The sequence below is a fragment of the Microtus pennsylvanicus genome, chromosome 6 (assembly GCF_037038515.1).
Source record: "Microtus pennsylvanicus isolate mMicPen1 chromosome 6, mMicPen1.hap1, whole genome shotgun sequence".
Taxonomy (NCBI): domain Eukaryota; kingdom Metazoa; phylum Chordata; class Mammalia; order Rodentia; family Cricetidae; genus Microtus; species Microtus pennsylvanicus.
In genome coordinates, this window is record NC_134584.1 from 15,637,022 (window position 1) to 15,658,616 (window position 21,595).

Sequence of the window (21,595 nt, forward strand, 5' to 3'; positions counted from 1 at the left end):
CTTTCCTGCTGAGCCATCTCTCCATGCTGGGTTAGGATTGTTTCACAGAAACCAAAGTAAAATGTGTATTTGACTGTTGGGTCTATGCCAGACACTAACACAGATGTTCATTTTCTGGGAACTTTAGTAAAGTAAGCAAGCCAGAGATCAATATCCTGAGTAAAGATGAAACTATGATGTAAAATTTATTCCTTTTCCATCGCCCAAGAATGTATCGACCGAGCCGCCTTCGTTCCTTACGGTCATAAACACACAAAAAAAAATGTGTGGCTATAAAAGTAACTGTGGTTCAAAGACGAGAATACCTTCTAAGTGGAGTAAGAAAACTTGCTCGTCTTAACTTTTGATGACTTAAATTCATCTACCAGAACTCAACATCTGGCTGCTGTTTTGAAAAGCAGGGGGTGTCCTTGTAATATCCTAGAATATAAAACTGGTGTCTCGTTTGTGTGCAAGCACTCATTCGAGTTTCACCTTGTGGATTATTTTTTTGCCTTTAAGGTTAATATAGCCACTAAACTGAAATGGTGAAAGTTTCGCAGCTTTAAGAGTAGAAGTTATAGTGTGCAATGAATCAAATAACTCATTGTTATTTTGTATACACGAGACACACTAACGAAGAAATTAAAAAGCAAAAAAGCCAAGCATTTGAAGTATCTAATAAAAAAGAACAGTGTTGCCTGGACTCAAGTATCCTGAAGCAATAGTTTTAAGATCTTGTTGTCATAATGTATGCACGTGTGTTTGTCCTAAGTTGAGTTACAGGTGGTTGGGAGTCATCCGACATAGGTGTCGGGGAAACAAACTTGGGTCCTCTTCAACAGCTCTACAAACTTAACCACTGAGCCATCTCTGGAGTCCCTCAAGCAATAGAATTTTGAATTTAAGATTTATTTATTTTTATTTTTTGCACAAGAGGCCAGATAAGAGCATGGGATCCTCCCTGGACTGGAGTTAGACAGTGGGCACGGGGTGCTGGAAATCAAATCCAGGACCTGTTAACAGCACTCATCCAACACTCCAGCCCCGGGCAAAAGTTAGTTCTTGAATCAAGTAGTCCAGACTTTAAAATTTTCACAGAAAACTTACGAAATAAAAGGATTTCTGTTCACCACTCCTGACATTGCCTCTAAGACAAAAAACTACCCAGTTAGATGTCATCCAAATAAAGAAATTTTATCTATGTGTTTTCTCAAATGTTGACTGACTTTAATTATATCAGTAAAAACAGCAATTGATGATTCAACAAGAAATGATAATGTGTTCGAGAGACAGCTCCGTCAGGAAGATGCCTGCCATGGAAGCATGAGGTCGTGACTGGACCCACAGCGCCCATGGAAAAGCTGCTGAAAGCAGTAGAGCTGGGAGTGGGGAATACTGGCAAACTCCCTGGAGTCACTGGCCAGCCAGTGTAGCCAATCAGTGAACTCCAGGTTTGGTGAGAGACTGTCTCAGAAAGAAAGATGAAGAGATAAAAGAAGACCCCCAACCATGGATCTCTATCCCCATAGTCACCCACACATGCATGCCCCCAGACAATTGCCCCTGTATGCCTACACACATGCACACGCACAACACAGACACATGCATACACCAAATACATACATACACACACATGCATATACCAAATACATTTATTCGTACAACTTAATTACTTCCACCTGAAAGACTGCCCTTTACTCTGAGTCTATGTCATTGCTGTTGAGGTTTGCTGAGTTATCTTTGGTAAGTAAAATGATAGCAGTGGTTACTACATGCCCTGGTGTGACAAAATAAAACAGGGGTCTGGCCTATGTTGTTCTCCTACAGTTTCTGGATGGAGGAATCCAAAATGCTGGGACCTCTGGGCGACAGCATCCAGGCACTAAAGACCATCAAACACTGACTGGCAAGTACTGTAAGACCGAACAGGATTCGGATGAAATTCCCTTCACGCCAAGCTTTTCTGCAACATTAAAAACTGCCCTAAAGTCGTTCAAGGGTGACAATTATTGCTGGGTGTGAGACAAAATGTTCTAGAACGGAGCTGCCAAGTCCCTTTCATTTCTTTTCTCCCATACCATAGCATAAAGACCCACACCTGGCTCCACAGAGTCTATTGCCATAAATAAATAAATAAAAAGAAAATTCTCTCAGATCTTGGTCATCAAGAAAAAGCACCACCTTCCTCGGATTAGCTTCCAATGCTTGTATTACCTTGGCTCTCTATCCTTAAAAGTAGCTCAGAGAAGCCACAGACAGCTGTGTCATCAGCGTGACTGGTACGGAGAAGCCACATCATGGTTACTGCAGTCAGGTTTGCCTATGGGTGATGGACAGGGCTACTCACTCACTCACCCCAGGCACGGCCTCCACACTCCCACACTCCTTCCTTATTTCTCCAGTCAATCTGGAAAGGCTGGCCTTTACATCTCAGACTCAAAAACAGGCGATTCCAAGTCCCTTAACAACAGCCAAATATACAGACCCCTAGACAACAAGTTGGTGCCATGTGGCTATCGTTGATGACAGGAATTTAAATGTTAACAGGCACCCCGAAGAAGGAAGACAGCACATAGGGTGAGCCAGGATTTCCCAAAGAGAGCAATATTAAGAAGTATTAGTTCACAATCATAAGAAAGCATTTTTTTTTTTACTATCCAAGAAGCATGCTTACAAAAGACCTGAACTTTACTCTAGACACTAAGAGTAAATGGAGTTGTTATTTTTTATTTGTCTGGTTGCTTTTTTGTTTGTTTGTTTTTCAAGACAGGGTTTCTCTGTGTAGCCCTAGCTACCCTGGAACTTGATTTGTAGACCAGGCTAACCTCAAACTCACAGAGATCCACCTGCCTCTCATTTCTTAATTTCTTAAAACAACAACAACACACATAACCTTTAATTTAACCCACCCTTACCCTGATTCTCCCAACAGCATCCAGGGCTTGTCTTTTCTATGTAACACTCATGTCTACAGATGCTGTTGGTGAAGCCTGTGGAGGTTGGCTGTTGTTTTACTTCTTAGGGTTTTTTTTTTCTTTTAGAAATAGTTTTTCTAGATGTTAGTCCAAATTGGCCTTGAACTCACTACAATCCTTTGGTCTTAATCTCTTGAGTGATGGGATTCCGTGCGTACGCCATCATACCCAGCCTAAATCCTGGGAATTGATTCTTACCAGTGATGGACAAAAAAAAAAAAAAAAAAAAAAACAGCCAATGAGGTCTGTGTTCACATCGGCCCCACCCTAGACATTGAAGATCCCAGCTACCATCATTGCTAACTAAGTCCAGGGTATGGACCATGGATGGCTCTTTAGTTCTGACAAATACATCATAGTAATTTAAGAATATCACCCAGGAAGGCAGAAATAACACTATACAAAGAAACACCAATTAAACCTGTGTTTGAATCATCTGAAAGCATTTGGCCTTCCATTTTAGTAGCTGAAAAAAATTATTTTGTCCATTACCCGCATGTTATGGGATTTTATGGTTCTTGCACTCTAACCTGTCACTGGGCAGTGGACAGGTAATCCCTCCTTTCAGCTATGTGAGGGCTTTTCCACAGGTGACAAAATGAATGCCAAAGACGGCACAGCTGCAGAGACACAGGAACTGAACATATATTAGTGATAAAGCTCTTATCCGCACAGTTTCCAAATACCTGGCCTATAGAAGCACAGCAAAGTAAGACAGAGTTAGGAGCACATACCTAGAAATTGCAGGAGGCTATGCCTGGAAGAGACAACATGCACTCTCAGACTTCCCTCCATATAAACATTAATACCAAAATTCTTTACCAGTTGGCATTCTTCTCTTACACATGCTAAACCAAAGTCTAGTAGCACAATGCCGACATACGTTAAACATCTGTCCAAAAGACCAATTAATGACAAATTTGGAGAGACATCCAAATGGTATTAAATAAATGTACTTATTTCAGAAGATACTTGTTCACAAAATATTTGAACTGTTAAACTCCGTCATGGAAAAAAAAATCAATTCATTTTGTTCTTCCCCAGTTTGGTTTGAAACCTTTTCAACATTTCGAAGCAGCTGAAATATATGCCAAGCCATACAAAAGAAATTCAGATGGCAGGCTAAGCACATCTGCTTTGACCCAAAAACAAAGGCTCTTTTGCAGTCTCTAGAGCCAGCATAATAAAGACCCAGAAAGTCCAGATGGCTTAGATTTTCTTTACCCAAAGTAACTGAGGAGGCTGACATTTCAACTGTTTACTCGGCATGCCTGATCCTAGAGGCCACTTTAGCTACAGGATTGCTGTGAGACAAAAAAGGAATGCTTTTAGGCAAACAAGAAGTTAATTGGCCTACATTAGCATCCCCAGAGCTAGAGGAGCCCATCCTGCCTAGCCAATACCAGTGGGAAAACGCCTGCAACGACAACCATACACCCACAAAGCTATTTCTTATTTATGTTGGCTTCACACAGGAAAGCCAACCTGTTAACCTCTAGCTGCTCACATCGTATTTAAAAAAGAATTCCTGAAAAAAGAGTCATTGTTGGTTACAGATGTGAGACCTGAAACAGACACTGGTGGGAGAAATGGAGGACTGCCAAGCAGAGGTAAATTCAGTCCATGTCCCAAATCCTGGGGCTTAAGGCGACCACCTGAAAAAGTGAATGGGGAAGTGGAGGGCAGGGTTTTAGCTCCCTTTTAAGTTGCCTTTAGTAAAACCTTAGCTAGCATGAGACATCTATCTATCTATCTATCTATCTATCTATCTATCTATCTATCTATCTATCTATCTATCTATCTAGTTTTGAAGATTTATTTATTTATTATGTAAGTAGTGTTGTGTTTGCATGTATGCCTGCAAGCCAGAAAAGGGCACCAGATCTCACTACAGATGGTTGTGAGCCACCATGTGGTTGCTGGGACTTGGACTCAGGACCTCTGGAAGAGAAGCCAGGGCTCTTAACTACTGAGCCATCCATCACTCCAGACCCGGAGATCTCTATTTCGATAGGAGGCATTTAGGAACTGGTCTCTCAGGAGAGAATAGAAAAGCAGTCACTGGATTCTGGTGATTTTGTTGTTGGTATTGCTGAGCTTTGTTTTGTATTTCTTAGAAAAAAGTTACACTCAAATCCAGAGACACGGCCTTGGAAACATTGCCCCATCTACCTAGCCCAGTGGACACTGTGAAGTCAGGTCTTCAGATCTGAAATTGCTCCCTGTTGCTACAGTAAGAAAAAGAAATCGACAGATGCTCACAAAGACATTCTAAACTTCCAAAGGCAGATCACATGACTGCTGATCACATGACGGCTGCAAGGCTCAAAATGGGCTCCCACCAGACAATCGGCTGTAGAGACCCCCATCCCTTTCACACAGAGCATCTCAGTATAGTTGCCCTGCAACCCTTTGACATGGTGTCGGGAACATAGTGGTTATCCAGATGTGTATGCCCACTCATGTGGGAGCACATGTGTATACATGTGCACGTGGTGGCCTGAGGTGGATACTGGAGTCATCCCAGATCTCTCTGCAGGTTGTTCTTCCAAGGCAGGGACTCTTGTTCAAACCCAGAACTGCCCATACAGCTACTCTCTACAGCCTTCCCCGAGCCTTCCTAAACTGTCATTGCAGGTGGGTTGCCACGCCCACTTAGCACTCACATAGCACTGGGGTCCAAATCCTCGTCCTCAAGTTTGTGCTTTACCCAGACCCTGGAGCCTAGACTTAAAAAATTATTGTACGCTTCATTAGCAAATGAATGAAAATCAACATGCAGAGGCCACTGTGTGTCTCTGTGCGGCAGTTTGGATGAGGACGTGCCCTGAAGGCTCCAGTATTTGAACATCTGGTCCTCAGTTTACGGTGTGATGTGGAGCTGTGGCAGCAGGGAGGATGCAAGGTTGTATGTGTTGCTGGTGGAAGTGCATACAGGCTTGATGTGGGATTCCCTTCCATATGCTGTGAATACAATTGGTTAATAAACAGAGGTAGGTCGGGGAACGGGGAAACTAAACTGAATGTGGGGAGAAAGGAGGCAGAGTCAGAGAAAAGTCATTTAGCCCCACCGGGGACAGACACCTGAACTTTAGCCAATAAGCCACAGCCACATGGCGATAAACAGATTAGTAGAAATGGGTTAAATTAATATGTAAGAGTTAGCCAATAAGAAGCTAGAGCTAATGGGCCAAGCAGTGTTTTAATTAATAGTTTTTGTGTGATTATTTTGGGGCTAAGCTGCTGGGAACTAACAAGCGACCATCCTCCTACACAGGCTCACTCTACTGCCTGTTTCCCTCTTTCTGCTTAATGCTTGCCAATAAGGGTGTGAGCTCTTAACTTCCTGCTCCAGTCACACGTCTGCCACTTGCTGCCACCCTTCCCTGCCTGTCAGTCCAAATAAACTCTTTTTTGTAAGCTGCCTTGGTCCCGGGTCTCTATTTTAGCAACAGAAAAATAATCAATACACTCTGCGGGTCCAAGAGAAGGCCATTCTCTCCTGCAGAAGAACTACAAGTGGCAACCCCTCCTGCTTGGCCAGAAGAGGCAGAAGGGTCCCTGGCAACCCTTGCTGTCCTGTCTACGGCTTCAGCACTTGCCAGGATAGGAAGGAAGCCAGCAGTTTACCCTCAGAGGCTGTCACGCCATTTGCTGCCCACACACTCTGTACGCTGCACTTGAGATCCCGAGCATCGGTCTTTCTTGGGTGCTAGCCCCTCTTCTCCAGGGTAACGCCCCGCTTCCCAGCAGGAAAGAATCCACTCCTCACCCTGAGTGATGGCAGCGTTTACAGCAAGCCTTCACCAATCCCACTAGCTCTCCCGATCATCTGCCAGGCTTCTTCCACAGAACCCATTTTCCAGGTCTCACTGCTCTATCAGCCGTTTTAGAAGAAGGAGAAATGCTACTTTCAGATATGAGACTATTATATATTGCACTCTGGAGGCAGAGACAAGAGGACGGTTGCAAGTTCAAGGCCAGCCTAGTGAAAGACAGAGTTCCAGGACAGCCAGCGCTGCACAGTGAGGTTGGCTCAAAAACAAAACAAAAAACAAGCATAACACAAGAAAAGACTATACAAGGTTTCCAAGAGAAATCTAAACTTATTTTTAAATCATGTAAGACTTATCTTTTAACTACAACAGTGATCACGTCAAACTTACCTTTAAAATGTTAAAATGTGACCTCCGATGAACACTACAGGAACTGGATGCTTATGGACAGACATTCTCCTCACCTCTTTTTTTCCTTTTGTCTTTTTTCTGTTTTTTAATGTCTTCTGATGTTTAAAAGACTGCTTGATATGTGACATTTCTATACAATGGGATATTATTCAACCATAAAAGGAGTGAAGTTACTAGTATATACTCCAACATGGATGAGCTTGGAAAATATTAAGCCAAGTGAAAGAAGCCAGACATGGAGGATTGTATACTGTATGAGTACGTGTATATGAAATCTCCAGACATGGAGGAGTGTATACTGTATGAGTACGTGTATATGAAATCTCCAGACATGGAGGAGTGTATACTGTATGAGTACGTGTATATGAAATCTCCAGACATGGAGGAGTGTATACTGTATGAGTACGTGTATATGAAATCTCCAGACATGGAGGATTGTATACTGTATGAGTACGTGTATATGAAATCTCCAGACATGGAGGATTGTATACTGTATGAGTACGTGTATATGAAATCTCCAGATGCTGCAGAGTGATAGAGAGAGACTTCCCAGGACGGAGAGTGGAGGGAGGGTTGAGAGAAGGTCAGGGGATGGCATCAGGAGGTGTGATCTCACCCCTCCCCCCGTAATAAAAATGTTCAAAAATCTCCTGAAGTGATAAGGACACAACTCTTTAAATATACCGAAAGCCATGGAATTATGTTTTTAAATGAGTGAATTATATGGGAAGTGAGTCATATTTCAATAAAGCTCTTAAGTTTAAAAAAAAAAAGGAAAGAAGAGTTAAGGAGCTACAGAGCAGGTAAGAGTGCTGGGTGCATAAGCCCAAAGCACAAATCCCGAGAAACGATGTGAAAAGCCAGGCGGAGTCGCACACGTCTGTGACCCCAGGGCTGTATGAGATGGAGACAGGAGGCTCGCTGGGGCTTGCTCACCACCAGCCGAGGGACCCAGTGTCCAGGGACTAACGCGAGAGTGACAGAGCAGGGCACACTCTCATCCTCTGGCCTCCCTGTGCGCATGGGCATATGTCCCTGCACCCGACCTGCACACGTACTACACGTCCACACGCACAGCGCTCTCTTCTGCAAAGATTAAAGAGAAGAAAAAGCTATCCCTTTCCGTTTCAGACCGTAGCTCAGACTTACGGCCATTATTCATGAGTCAGATCCTAGGTGCTAAAATGCGGCTTTAGCCACTTTTGCTTTTTCCTGAAAGTAACATCTGCAAGCTATTTTAAGATCTCCATCGGAGCTAGCAATGAGCCGATAATGCATAACGTGGGCATGCCTTTCCCTGCGCTGTGGGGCTTCTTTTCTCCGTGGTGGTTACAGCCCTGCAAAAAATGACGGGGGACCGAAAGGACGCCGGGAGTTTTAGACGCTGACATCCAAGCTCACTGGTGTGTCCCTCAAGTGTAAGCCAGCATCATTTTCCAAGGAGCGGTTGAGTACTTCTGGTGTAGAAAAAGAGACAAGTAAGAATAAATGTTTGAAATGAGCTATTTTCAGTTTTCACGATAAATACATTCTATGGATATTTTAAATGAGATGTGTTCAACTACATTTGGTGGGGGTGGTGCTCGCGTTGAAACAGCAGCAAGGTCAACCTCCCTGCTACCATGGCTGGAGGCAGAATTGCCAAAGGCAAACTGGCAGCACTTCTCGGAGGCGTGGTCCCTTTTGAGTTCTTTGTTACAAAGGCTTCCTGAAACAGGACAGCATATGTTCCAAGCCATTGTCACAGGAGTGACTGTCTGGGCTCAGCCAGTTTATATCTGTCATTAACTCTATTTACAAGAGCAAAAGCAGATGCTTGAAGCAAAAGACCATGAACTCTGCCTAGGCAGAAAGATGGATGCATTTCAGAACAGAGGATCATTCCAGGAGGCTGAAATAGTTGCTCAATTCTCCAGGGTGAGCTACCCTGTTACCCTCTCTGGAAGACTCAGAAATGACATTAATTATTGCAAAATCACTCCATGAACCACTTGGCACATCCAAACATCAGTTCCATTGAAGACTGACTTCCGCCCCTAGAATGTTGTTTCTGCATTTGGAGCCTCTAATACAGCCTATACGCTGAACTTAGAAATGCAGGGCTGGAGTTCTCTGTGAGATTGCACAAGCCTGCTCTAACGTCTTCGAATAAAAAGCCCTCTGGGGCAACTCTATTTCAGCTCAGAAACCCACTTGGTACAATCAAAATCTTCTAACACACCAACCATGGTATAAACCTCAGACATTTCGTCTTAAACAACCTTATGAAAAATGTATACACAGGGATCTCTTAAAACCAAATTCCAAAGGAAGTTCTCTTCAAAAGGAGCCATTTCTTTGGAAATCGATGTGGCGGTTTCTCAAAAAATTGGGAGTCAATCTACTTCAAGACCCACTTAGGCATATCCCAAAGGATGCTCAATCGTACCACGAGGACACTTGCTAACTATGGTCACAGCTTCTTAATTGTAATAGTCGGAACCTGGAAACAACCTAGATGCCCCGAACCAAAGAATGGATAAAGAAAAAGGGGTATATTTACACAATGGAGTATTAGTCAGCTGTTAAAAACAATGTCAGGAAATTTGAGGCAAATGGATGAACTAGAAAAAAAATCATCCTGAGTGGGGTAATCCAGACCCAGAAAGACGAGCATAGCATGTACTCACTCATAAGTGCATACTAATTGCAAAGTGAAGGATAACCAACCTACAGTCCAGACCCAGAGAGGCTAGGTAACAAGGAGGGCCCAAGGTGGCGGCGGGGGGGGGCAGAGGAGTGGGGGGTATGGGGACAGGACATACATGTATCTCCCTAAAGGGGAAATAGAGGAGACCTCCTGGTTGGACTTGGGGCAGGTGGACATGAGGAATTGGGTTAGGGGTGGGTGGAGGGGAACAGTAATAAAAGATAAGACTGGGAAGGGGATAAGAAAGTTGAGTAGAAGCCTGACCCAGGGGAAATGCCCAGAAGTCTACAAGGATGGTCCCAGCTAAGACTCCCAGCAGTAGCGGAAACATAGCCTGAACTGGCCCTCCAGTGATTGGACTGGTGATTACCTGGGCTGTCATCAGAAAGCCTTCACCCAGTGAATAATGGAGGTAGATTTAAAGACCCATGGCCAAACATGGGAGGCCTGCAGGCCTCTGAGTATTACAGAGGAAGGGTGGACTGGAGGGGGTATGAGAAGAGGGAGGGGATGCTGTGGTTGGAGCCTAAAATAAATACATTTATAAAAGGAGCTATTTCTCAGAATGTTTTAACGGTATCAGTGCATCGTTCAAGCAAATGAAGGGGGGGGAGCCTATGGTGGGGAACTCTTGACCTAAGGCAGGGGTGGGGTGAGCAGGTGGAGTTGATCTTGTTCATCAAGGTCCTGAGTTCTGATGGGAGCTGGGACTGGGATAGGATCATAGGATGGAATGAGCCCCACTCTAGAGGTGGGGTGCCCTCTGAGCGTCTCTACATTTCACTTGCAGGGCTTCACTCCTCTTGCCCACTCTCGCTGCCTTTACTGCTCTTTGATAGCAACTAGTGTGAAGGACGGCAAAGTGGCACCTGGATCCCTGCACTAGAGAGGATGCCACTCACAGACGGTGCACTGGAGGCCAGCTGGGGCCACACTGCAAGTCGCCGCTTCAAATCAAGAAACGCAAAGCCAAAAGAGCCTAGCTGACAGAAAGCTAACTATGGGTGCTAAGACGGCAACTTCCAAAAAGTGAAACTGTCTCCATCTCAGGCTTTAGCACCTCACCTGAAAAACGAGGACTATAAATTAGCCTCACGTGGCAATCTGTGAGCTGACACCTGAACTGCTCTTCCATAATAATAAGCACGAGGTTCCAGGCTTAAGCAGCAGCTCGTGGGTATTTATGCACGCAACTGGCCTGTTTTGTAATTACTTCAAGAAGGCGTAAATCTTCCTCCGAAATGTGTTAGGCTGGAATCCACAGACTTCTCCCACTTTTGCTAATACTGGGAGTGGCTCTCCACCCAGCCCTGGGAAATGGGGGCGGCTATGGACTAAGTCCCTGGCAGGTAGTAACATTAAAGACTGATCTCTAGACCCCACGTGGTTTCCACCCGACACTGCGAGAATGGTTCCTTTGCAGCAGCAGCAGGTGAAGAGGGGCTTGACCTGTGACCACCTTTGTTTCCTTTGGTAGGAAGACGACGCCAGTCACTTTTATTTAGAACATGGATTTGAGAAAGAAGAGGGGCGTGGGGACCGAACCCACAACCTGCCATGCTCTGCAAATGCATTTTCAAGGTGTGGCCTGCAAAATGGCAGTATCCCCGGCTCCTGCGATCTGTCAGAAAGCAAGTGTTCAGGTACCATGAGTGACCTGCCGAGTCAGAAACTGCCAGTGGAGGCCCAGGACCCGGCTGGCCCACAATTTCCCATGGAATTCTGATTCTCATTCAATTCTGTGAGCACTGGGTTAGAGGAAAGACGAGTTCTTTATTTGGTTGGTTGATTGACTGATTAAATTTTATGTAACGTGTGTGTCTGTAAGGGCACCACAGTGCACATATGTAGGTCAAATGACAACTTTCAAGAATGGGTTCTGTCCTACTGTGTGGGTTATGGGGATCAAATTCAGGCTGTCCAGCTTGGTATCAGGGCCTTTAATCACTAAGCCGTGTCCCCAGACCAAGGAACATGAGTTTTGCCTCAAACCACCTTTACCCTCTTGGCCAAGGCATTTTCCCTCAAAAGAATAAAAAGAACGAGAGAAAGCTGGCAGCTTCACAATGACTGAATGTACTAGCAGCCTATTAGAGGTCACAGGTCAACTCAGGCTGATTGGCAGTCCTGGACTCGGACAGATGCCTGGCTTCACAGGCAGTGAGGCCAGCCAATGGGAATAGCTCAGTGGGCCTGAATCTCATTTAGATCACTCTCTCAAGTGATTCCAGTGTGTTCCAGGCTGGGAATCACTGGAAGGCCCCTGAAGTCCAAATATCATTGAATCAGAAGAGACTGAAAAGCAAGATCATCCTGATGAGGCTGGCAGAGGTTTTCTGCAATGAGCCAGGGGGGAAATGCCTAGGCCTTGAATCTCTGCCCCGGCCCTGCTGCAGTGGCAACGCCCTTGCAGACCACAAGCCAAGGAGTGGCCAGCATTCTGTTCCAATAGAACTGTATTAAGCCTCAATTCCACATAATAGTGTGCCATTAAATAGTCTTCTTTTGGCTTCTTCCAAACATTCAACAATCTGAAAGACATTCTCAACTTCTAGGCTGTTCAAGATTGGGGTGTGGATGAGGGCTGTGCTCGCTGCTCCTGTTCAGTCAAACATGGAAGTCATTATGTAAGCACTAAGTTAAGTAACGCTGCCTTCCTGGCATCTGCCACTTCAATACAAACAGCTGCATTAAAAAAAAAAGCTGGATGTGACAGTTCTAAAAACTCATGATTTAATTTGTGTACAATAATATATACAGCCTTGATGGCTGCATAAGCGGATAGACTAAGTTTCCGGGGACTTTAGGAAGGCCAGTCCCTCAGAAGTGGCCAATTAGTTTGAATTCTTAGATGCCTGTTATGTTGACAACAGCAGAATAACTGGGTAGCTTACACTAAAGGCTCTAGTTCAGTGTAACGAGTTCCTGAAGAAGCTGCAAGACAGGCATCCAAGAGGCATGAGCTTCTTGCTCCTTTCCCTTGGCAGCTCATCACTACCTCTGCACTCCCATCCAGCCTGCACTGGAGAGGGTAAGAAACAGGCTAGCCTCTGTCTTTTCAAGTCGCTGTAATGAATTACCACGTCGGAAGCCTTATCAAAAATGGAAGTGTATTTCTCACTAGGCTAGAGTTGAAGTATAAACATCTGTGGGGTGGCAGCTCCCACACCTGGTGAGGGATGCTTTCTGTGTTATAGACAGTGCTTTTTTCCCCTGTGTCCTAACATGGAGGAAGGGACAAGGAAGCTCACATGGACCTCATTTCTAGGGACAGCAGTTCCTACTTAGGACTCCTAAAGACCTCAGCTCCAGAAACATGACACTGGCGGTTAGAATTTCAACACTAGAAATTCAGGAACAACTTCTTCCTCTCTCCTTGAGACAGAGGGAAAACTTCTCTCAGAAACATTATTATAACTCACTTGCCTACCATTGATGGTCAGGTAAGTACAGCTCAACTGAGGATGGAAGGAACAAGGGAGAAGTCAGAACGTGGGAACTGTAACACCATCTCTAACGAGGCATTAGCTCCTACCAATGGACTAATCTGAAAGGGTGAAGAAAGAGATGGAACTCAGAGGTCAAGAGTATTTGCTGCTCTTACACAGGACCTGGGTTCCATTCCCAGTAGCCACTTGGCTGCTCCAGCTCCAGGGATAAGGTACGATGCCTTCTTCTGGCATCTGTGGGCACAATATATACATGTGTACATACACATGTCACAGAGAGAAAGAAAGAGGAGTGGGGTAGGGTATCCAGAGCAAGCAAAGGCCTCATCAGGGTTGGCATTGCATATGGGTGACACCAGCATTGCTGGAATGTGTGCATTCCTGGACCCAGGGACGGACAGCTTCCTTATCCCTAACACAGGCTGGGTATGATGGTCTGCATTAACCATCAATATACAGGATCTAGACTCACTCGGAGGCTCTGAGCGTGGCTGTGGAGGGTTGTCTTTCCTACACTACTTGAGGCCGGAATACCCACCCACTGTGCATGCTGACACTTCCTGGCTGGGATTCCGGACCGAACAGAGAAAGGGATTGGAGCAGCAGCATGCATTCAACCTTGTTTCCACACTGTGGATCAAGGTAAGGAACCACTTCAGGTTCTGACAGCCCTGACACAGTGCCCCTTGAATTGTGAGATAAGCCCTTCCTCCCTGAAGTCACTTTGGTGGCAGGATTTCATCAGAGAGACTGGAGAAGAAACAAGACAGCTGGTCAGTGCCTTCCCTGCAGGGTAGTTTGGGGAGGGAATCAGCCTGAATAGACTGGAATGCACCACTGAGGTCCCAGCAGGAAGACATTACTAGGCAAATATCACTTCCTTTCACACACAGGCAGCGTCAATCCTGAAGAGGCTTTCTCCTTACCACCCATGAGAAGCACACACCTTTCAGGTGACTCTTTTTCTTCCTGTTTCTATCTGTGGGAGGGGAGGCAATCAAGGGAAGAATGGGACTTTCTTTAGTCACCACTGAGGCATCCTGGGATAGGACTCTGAAGATGGTTAGAGCCAGAATCAGGCAATAGAGAATTAGCATCATCCTGCCTTCTGGTGTATTATAGATTCCAGAACAGGTCTTTGTGGATAGACTGGATAATCAATTAGCCATGGATACCACGAGTCTTTGGAAAATCTTGTTCCAAATAACAGGCTTATAAATTAATTTCTGGAATGGAATGCAACTCATTCACAAACAGATAACCTCCTAAATTTAACCAAGTTTTTCTACTTATTCTACTGAAATCCCACACAGCATTAAATGATGCTGTGTCTAATTCCCATAGATAATTTCTGAGTTGACTATGATCCAAATGAGGCTGTTGTGTACATTTCTCACAAGCTGATATGCATAACAAAAGTATATTTCTTATTTAAATATCCATATACAAAGAATGGGTTTGATTTGGTTGGTTTCCTGTTGAGTTTCCATCAGTTGAGAATTACAGCTTGGTCTAAGCTGCATCTATCATTGACTGACTGATGGTTGCAATATTCATGGGTACCCAGAATACAACAGAATACCCCAATATGAGTAACTAAGTTTCCTAACTTAAGCCTCAAACCAAACACAATGATGGAGGTCATGGAAAGCAGACGTCAGCTCTTTCTCTTTGTGCCTAAGCACCATCTCTGTAAGGCCAGAGACTCTGGTCACAAAAAAGAGCTGTGTGTACAACAAACCTTCCCAGGAACAAGAAGACCCAACTACTGGAAGTGTAGACCCAATCCTAGAAGTCAGCAAAGATGAGGGGTACAAGGTTAGAGGAATGCCTGAGTCCAGACAAAAAGACCAAGAAGACCAAGCCCTAGGGTTGGTGAGAAGAGGTGTGTTCAGTGGACCAATGAAGGAAAAGTAGGTCACAATTACAGGGGAGAAAAAAAATCAGCCCTCACCCAAGGTAGAAGCCATCTGCTCTCTCTTTAATGTATGAGTATTCTACCCAGTCTTCACTGAGGCTAGTAAATGCTGCTATCAGAGACCTCATCACCTTCTTTCCCAGTAGGAGGCAGAGGGGACCCAGATGCTCAGAAAAATGGAGCTAGGCCGGGAGGGTGAAAGTCTTGTTCTTGAAGACAAGGACTGGAAGTGAATGGTATTCAAATCCACTCACCCTAAATTCAGTTAAGTGAATGGAGAAAGCAGTCCCAGAAATCAGAGAGGCCCGCCCAACGGCATCAGACAAGGGCACAGGAAGGATGTTGTGCCCTTGGCAAACTAAATCTCCAACACTGGGCACTCCCCATGTTCCTTAGTCCAGCACCATGGCTGTAAGTGTTTGTTACTGGAAATGGCTTCTGCTTCAATGTGGCTTCTCAAGTTTATAGATCAGCAACCCTCAGGTCCTAATATTATAGACTTTGAAAGAAAGATTTAGAATAAAACTCAATACCTACTAACTATCCCACCTCCAGGAAATGAAAAATATAGTTTATATATTTCTGGAGTCTATCAAATGAAATCATTCCCACAAAAGAAGACATCCGTGCGCCATATTGTTATCTCATTCTGTGCCTTTGAATGCATGTGGATGATTTATACACTTCCTAGGCAGAACTTAGAGGGTGCAGCCCCTCACCCATGATGCTTGTATGTACTTCTGCTATCTGTGGTCTTTTCAGACTGAGAGCACTGGGCTGGTGAGACGGCTCAGCCAGTGAAGAGAACCTGAGCTTGATCCCCAGGACTGGTAATGTGGAAAAGAGAGAACTGATCCTGTAAGATGTCTCCTGATTTACACTTTACACACACACACACACACACACAATTTTAAAAGGCCAGGGAACTGCACCTGAGCTAGAGATCACTAGAACCTGACTTTTTGTCCCAGCCTTTGGCTTTTAGAGTCATGGCGTCCTAATGACACACTGCAACAATTTTACTTTGATAGCACAGATGTTCCTAAACTCCTTTTCCTCCAGCTTCCTAAGTCAAGTTATTTCCTGGCAAGTCTCCACCTCGTCCCACACTTCAATACCCTGCAGTTCTTCTCAGGCCACCTGGGGGGTGTGGGTGCAGCAGCTGGCGCTCCCTACTTCCCGTCCCAGCAGAGAAAGGAGTTGGTCCAGGACATCTCATTCTTTCATCCTGCAGACTCCACTAAGACAGCTGCGTTGGTGGACAGCCGGCCTAGCGTGTGAAGCCTGGAATGCAGCCTCCTGGCTGTCAAAGGCCTGAGTGTTCCTCAGCTTCGCAGATGACAACTCAGCTTAAGTGCCAAAGACCTGCACGGTCCCTTCTGACTTCTGACCACCTAGAATTAAAGCCACTGAATTCAGGTTGTCCAGCTCCCAGGGCTAGCGCTGACAGATGCCTTCCTATGGGACTGCTTCAGGGCTTGGCTCCAGCCTTCTGCAGGTCTGGGGAAGATCTCTCCAGCAGACAGCAGCGTGCCCAGACACTGACAAGCAGGAGTGAAGAGGACAGAAGCTACCCATGTTCACAAGATGTTCAGAGCACATAAGGCATTTATAAGCATGAGGAAGACAAAAGAGTTTTAGGAGGGGTGGAGCAACATAAAAGTAGCCAGAGCAAAAAGAAAGCAAAAGAATAAAAAAAAAAGAGTGAATGAAAAGTCACTGCATTAATTAGCTCAGTCCTAGGTTGCTCAGAATTAGGCCCACAGCAGGAACTACACCGCAGGTCAATCTAGAAGGTCAAACGGTCAGATTAGAGCTGGCATTAAGGGGCAGGCATGACTATTGTCCTCGGTGTGACTGGAAGAGTTTTTTGCCAGCAGAGAGAGACAACTCAAACACCCGAATGGCTTTTCCTGACAGTGTAATAGTGAGACTAGCCCTTTAAACCAAATCTAATTATACTTGTTGGAAATCAACAGACAAGGAGATGAAAGAGGGTACCGACTTGTAGATTTGGGGTAATCATATTCCCCACCAGTAAATATCTTAGAAGACGCGGATAAAGATAATTCAGATAGAAAACCATTGCAATCCTTGCAGATAGATTAATAGCCTGAATGAAGTCAACTGAAGTAAATTCAACAACAAACAACCCCTTAAAATGCAATTAGGTAAACTGATACTACTGTAAGATATTTCAGAGCAATGAAATTAGACATTTTCTAGATAAAGATAATACAATAAAATTTCAATCCCCCCTAGCGAAAAATCTAATTGAAAATATAGTCCTCAATTCTACACTTCCCTGGAGGGTGCTCCTGTGACTGTCAGTACACCTCCTGAGTATTCTAGAAAAGACGAAGCTCAGTACGAGCTAGCCGCCCTCACAGGGATGATCTCAGCTATGTCTGCGCTCCACAGAAACAGACATGGTGACCCGCTGTGCAATCTCCTGTTATGAAACTGTCCAGAGATTGCTGTCCAAGAACACTGGGGTGATGGGAAAGAGAAATACCCTAGCAACCTAGGCTCCGATCTTTTGAATATATCTTCCCAGTTGGTGGTGCCATTTAGGGGACACTATGGAGAGCAGGAGAGCACGGGAGGGTGTGAGCACGTGGCCTTGAGAGTTTTATAACCACCCCCACCTGCAGCTCGCTCTGTTTTGTGTTGAAGGTATGAGCACTTGAGCTACACGGGGTGTGTGCTGCTTTGCCAGCCTCTGTTGGTTCTTGGCCCAAGCCTGAACCCGTCCTTTGAGTGGTGCCTCACTTTTCCCATACTGGGAACCCTGCAATTCCTACACAAACCACCAAGCTAATTATATGTGCTATATTTGGAGCAACAAACTAGATAACATAAATCATACACTCAAGAACCAACGACAGCTTTAGAGGTCAGGATTTTGTGTTGTTTTCAATGTAGGTACACATTACTCTGGTTTAGTTCTTCTGAAGCCTGCACTCTATAAATACTGTTCAGAGTGATCTGGCCACCCATCCCACTATGTCACCACTGAGAGCCGCCGCCTACCCAGCAGGGCCAGCAGAGGGTTCATGTGGCACAGACTGTGAGCACAGTTCAGAGCAGTAGCACAGAAAGGCCGTGTTGACCTGGGGAGCAGCTGCAACGTAAGCGAGTTGGGATGAGAAACAAGGCAGGAAGGAAGGACAGTGTGCTGAGCAGAAGAACCAGACTCAGAACAGGTGCTATATGATGCCGCTCACATGAAGTATTTATCCAAACCAGAGACTGAAGAAGTAAAGCGACTTACCAGAGACTGAGGTGGAAGGGAGGAATTTGTGGATCTGTTTGGGGGCATCTAGGGTGGGAGGAACATTCTGAAGACAGGCTACAGAATGTGGATCTATGTATCTACTGGAGTATACAATGGACAGTGGAGAAGAAGCCCTGTAAGGTTCATGTCACATGCTTTATTTTTATTTATGCATACATGTGTGTTTCTGTATGTGTACATACCGTGTGTGTGGGTGCTCGAGGGTCAGAAGAGGGCATTGGATCCCCTGGAGCTGAGTTACAGGTGGTGGTGGATCGCCTTACATGAGTACTGGGATCCAAATTCTGGTCCTCTGAAGAGCAGCAAGTACTCTTAACCACAGAGCCATCTGTCCAGACCATGTTACATGTTTTCATCATGATTTTATTTTTTAACTTAAAAAAAAAACCAAAGCAGATTTGGAATGAAAACAAAACTGAATAAGAAAAAAAATGATAATAAAATTTATTTTATAGTGCTCTCAAGAACATAGTTATATTGATAGCACGCTATTTAATACTGTCTTCCCTTTTCACATCCTCTAGAGCAGAGCTCGCAGGGCCTGAAAGGAACTGCACACTCATCTGGGGAAAGTGGGAGGGAAGCTGGACAGTAATGGTGAGGCAGAAAACACTGACTAGTCCTGTCAGGGAAAGTAAACATTTTGGAGGTATTCCTTCCTTCCTGCAGATTTCCTGGTCTTAGTTCTGAGCTGACAGATCAGATCAGAGGCTGGTGGGGAAGCAAGTAAAGCAGACAACGGCAATGCCCACACTGCAGATGGATTTTAGAAAGTGGCATCTTTGCCGCTTTTCCAGATCCCCAAATCTACCTGGTAAACAATTAGAGTCCATCTCAGACTCCAAATGAGACAGAACAAGACTAGATAGCAGCCCAATGTCACGGCTGCTTACAAATCCAGGATTCGAGAAAGGTTCTCCAAGTGGGCAGTCCCTGTGAAGTTGAGGCTGGCCAGAGAGCCCTTCCACCTTAGACCACGGAGTACTAGCCTTCACCACAGCTCATCAAACCAAATGGCTGCTGTTACTTCATGTTTTAAATCCGTGGGGAGCAGATAAAGTCCTGAGAGGATGTGTATTGGTGACATGAGCACAGCCAAGTTAGTGACCCCAACACCTCAGACCCATGGCTCAGGGGAATGGAGATGTCTTCCTTTAATCCCAGTTCTGATCTTGCCAGGAAGGGTGCAGAAGTATCAATCCATAGCTTCCTCCTCAAGGAGGACTACAGCCTGAGACTGCTCTCCTAATGAGATCCCCCTACCCAGATTAGCTGACCTGCCTCCTAGGTCAACGTTGAGTTTCCTGGCTGCTGTAGGGGCATCTCCATCAGAACCCATGGCCTGTGTCCATCGCGGCTTTCCTGTATGTGTGTCTGTCTTCCTTCATTTCCCATTACCCAAGGCATGCTGATCCCTAAACCACACAGGTCAGGGCTCTGAAAGGGACCAGAACACCAGCACCCTAGACTCATCACAGACATGCCAGGATTTCAATCTGTTGTAAACTGCAGTCTGAATACTAGTGCGTGCTCCCTACCCCGACCCGTACATTCCCACCTTAACCCCAGTTAATACCCAGAGCAAGGGCATCAGTGGGTGAGGCCTCAGTGCTGTAAGGGTATCATGAGGGTGGAGTCCTCAGGATGAGATTATTGCCCCTATAAAAGATCAAGAGCACACACTGCCTCAGTCCTCCCACGCCCGAAGACACAACACGCCAGGTCATAGTGAACCAGGAAGTAGAACCCTCTCCAGGCGCTGGACCAGCTGGAGCCTTGACCTTGACCTTTTAGCCTCCAGAACTGTGAGAAAAACAACTGTCTGCAGAATCTGGTCCTGCCATTCGGACCACACAGAGGACACTATGGAAGCTTAAGGTTTTCCAGGGTTAAGGACAAGAAAAGCAATCGTTTAACATTGATCCTTTGAGTTTTGTTCATAGAGTCTAGCAGGCATGTCCCATCTCTTAAGCCGGCAACAAGATAGCACCTGTGAAGTTCACAGTCAAGAACCATCAGTCAAGTTAGAAGAATGTTGGGAAGTAGTCCAACAATAGTGGATGCTGGAATCTCAATGTCATCTTGGGCTGCATGCCCAGCTACTCCTGAGAGAGAAAAGAGACCCAGGAAGGAAAGCCAGCAACTGCTATGTCCTTCTACCCTGCACTAGTTGGGACTCTTGCTGATCAGATGGTGTCCTACCCACCAGACACAAGGCACACATTCCGAATGTCATGCCCTCATGGGCTCTGATTTGTCATTTAGGAAAATCAATAAGAGAGTCGGTCTGCATGTGTTTGTTCTATGTGTATGCCTGTGTAGGAAAACCACTCGCAGGTACCCCAGGGGTGAAACTGTGGGGCGTAGACTTCAGGAAGCAATGAAGATTTGTCCTTACCTGCCCATAGTCAGTCTGGAAGACCACGACGCCTTCTGCACAGGAATTTACAGTACTCGGAAAGTGCTGGCCATTTTCTCTCAGCCAGACCCGTGTTCCCTGGAAAGATAAAAAAATTGAATTATGAGTTCAAATGGTATTCTGTCACAAAACACCACTCTGAAAAATCACCATGATTCCTACAGAGTTTCGAAAAGCCAGCGTGGGGCCTGGTGAGAGGGCTCAACACATGAGAGCCCTAACTACTCTTCCAGAGGACCCAGGTTCAATTCCCGGCACTCAGGTGCCGGCTCACGCCCTTTGCTTCCAGGGCATCTGATGCCCTCTTCTGGTTTCTGTGGGCACAGACACACAGTGCAGAGACATAAAAAGATATAAATAAATAACATTTTAAGAGTAATCTGTGTGAAAAGCAAACGTCTTTCTCATGCAGGCAAAGAAGCAATGGCTGAGAGCTTATCTACAACCTTCTTCCATCCCTGGGTGCGACAAGTGTCACCAGGCAGACAAAGCAAAGAGGACGGCATCCCATGTCCCTACTGTGCACATGACACACTAGGAGATCTCATTTGACCCCCAGCACCCAGGAAACAGGAATTACCACCACCCCTACATCACAGAAGGAGAAACTGAGGCTTACAGATAAGTACCCAACATGCTAAGACTGAGCAGACTTGAACCCGGAAAGTAGGCTTCAGG

General features: G+C 45.4%; 1 protein-coding gene across 1 annotated transcript in view; it reads right to left on the reverse strand.

Annotated features, from left to right (window-relative positions):
* The window catches only part of Myo10 (myosin X), a 198,946-nt gene that overhangs the window by 124,855 nt on the left and 52,496 nt on the right, over positions 1-21,595 (reverse strand). Inside the window, exon 2 of the mRNA XM_075975824.1 lies at positions 20,897-20,995. Coding sequence (XP_075831939.1) covers positions 20,897-20,995 — 99 coding nt within the window. The remainder of the gene's footprint in view (positions 1-20,896; positions 20,996-21,595) is intronic.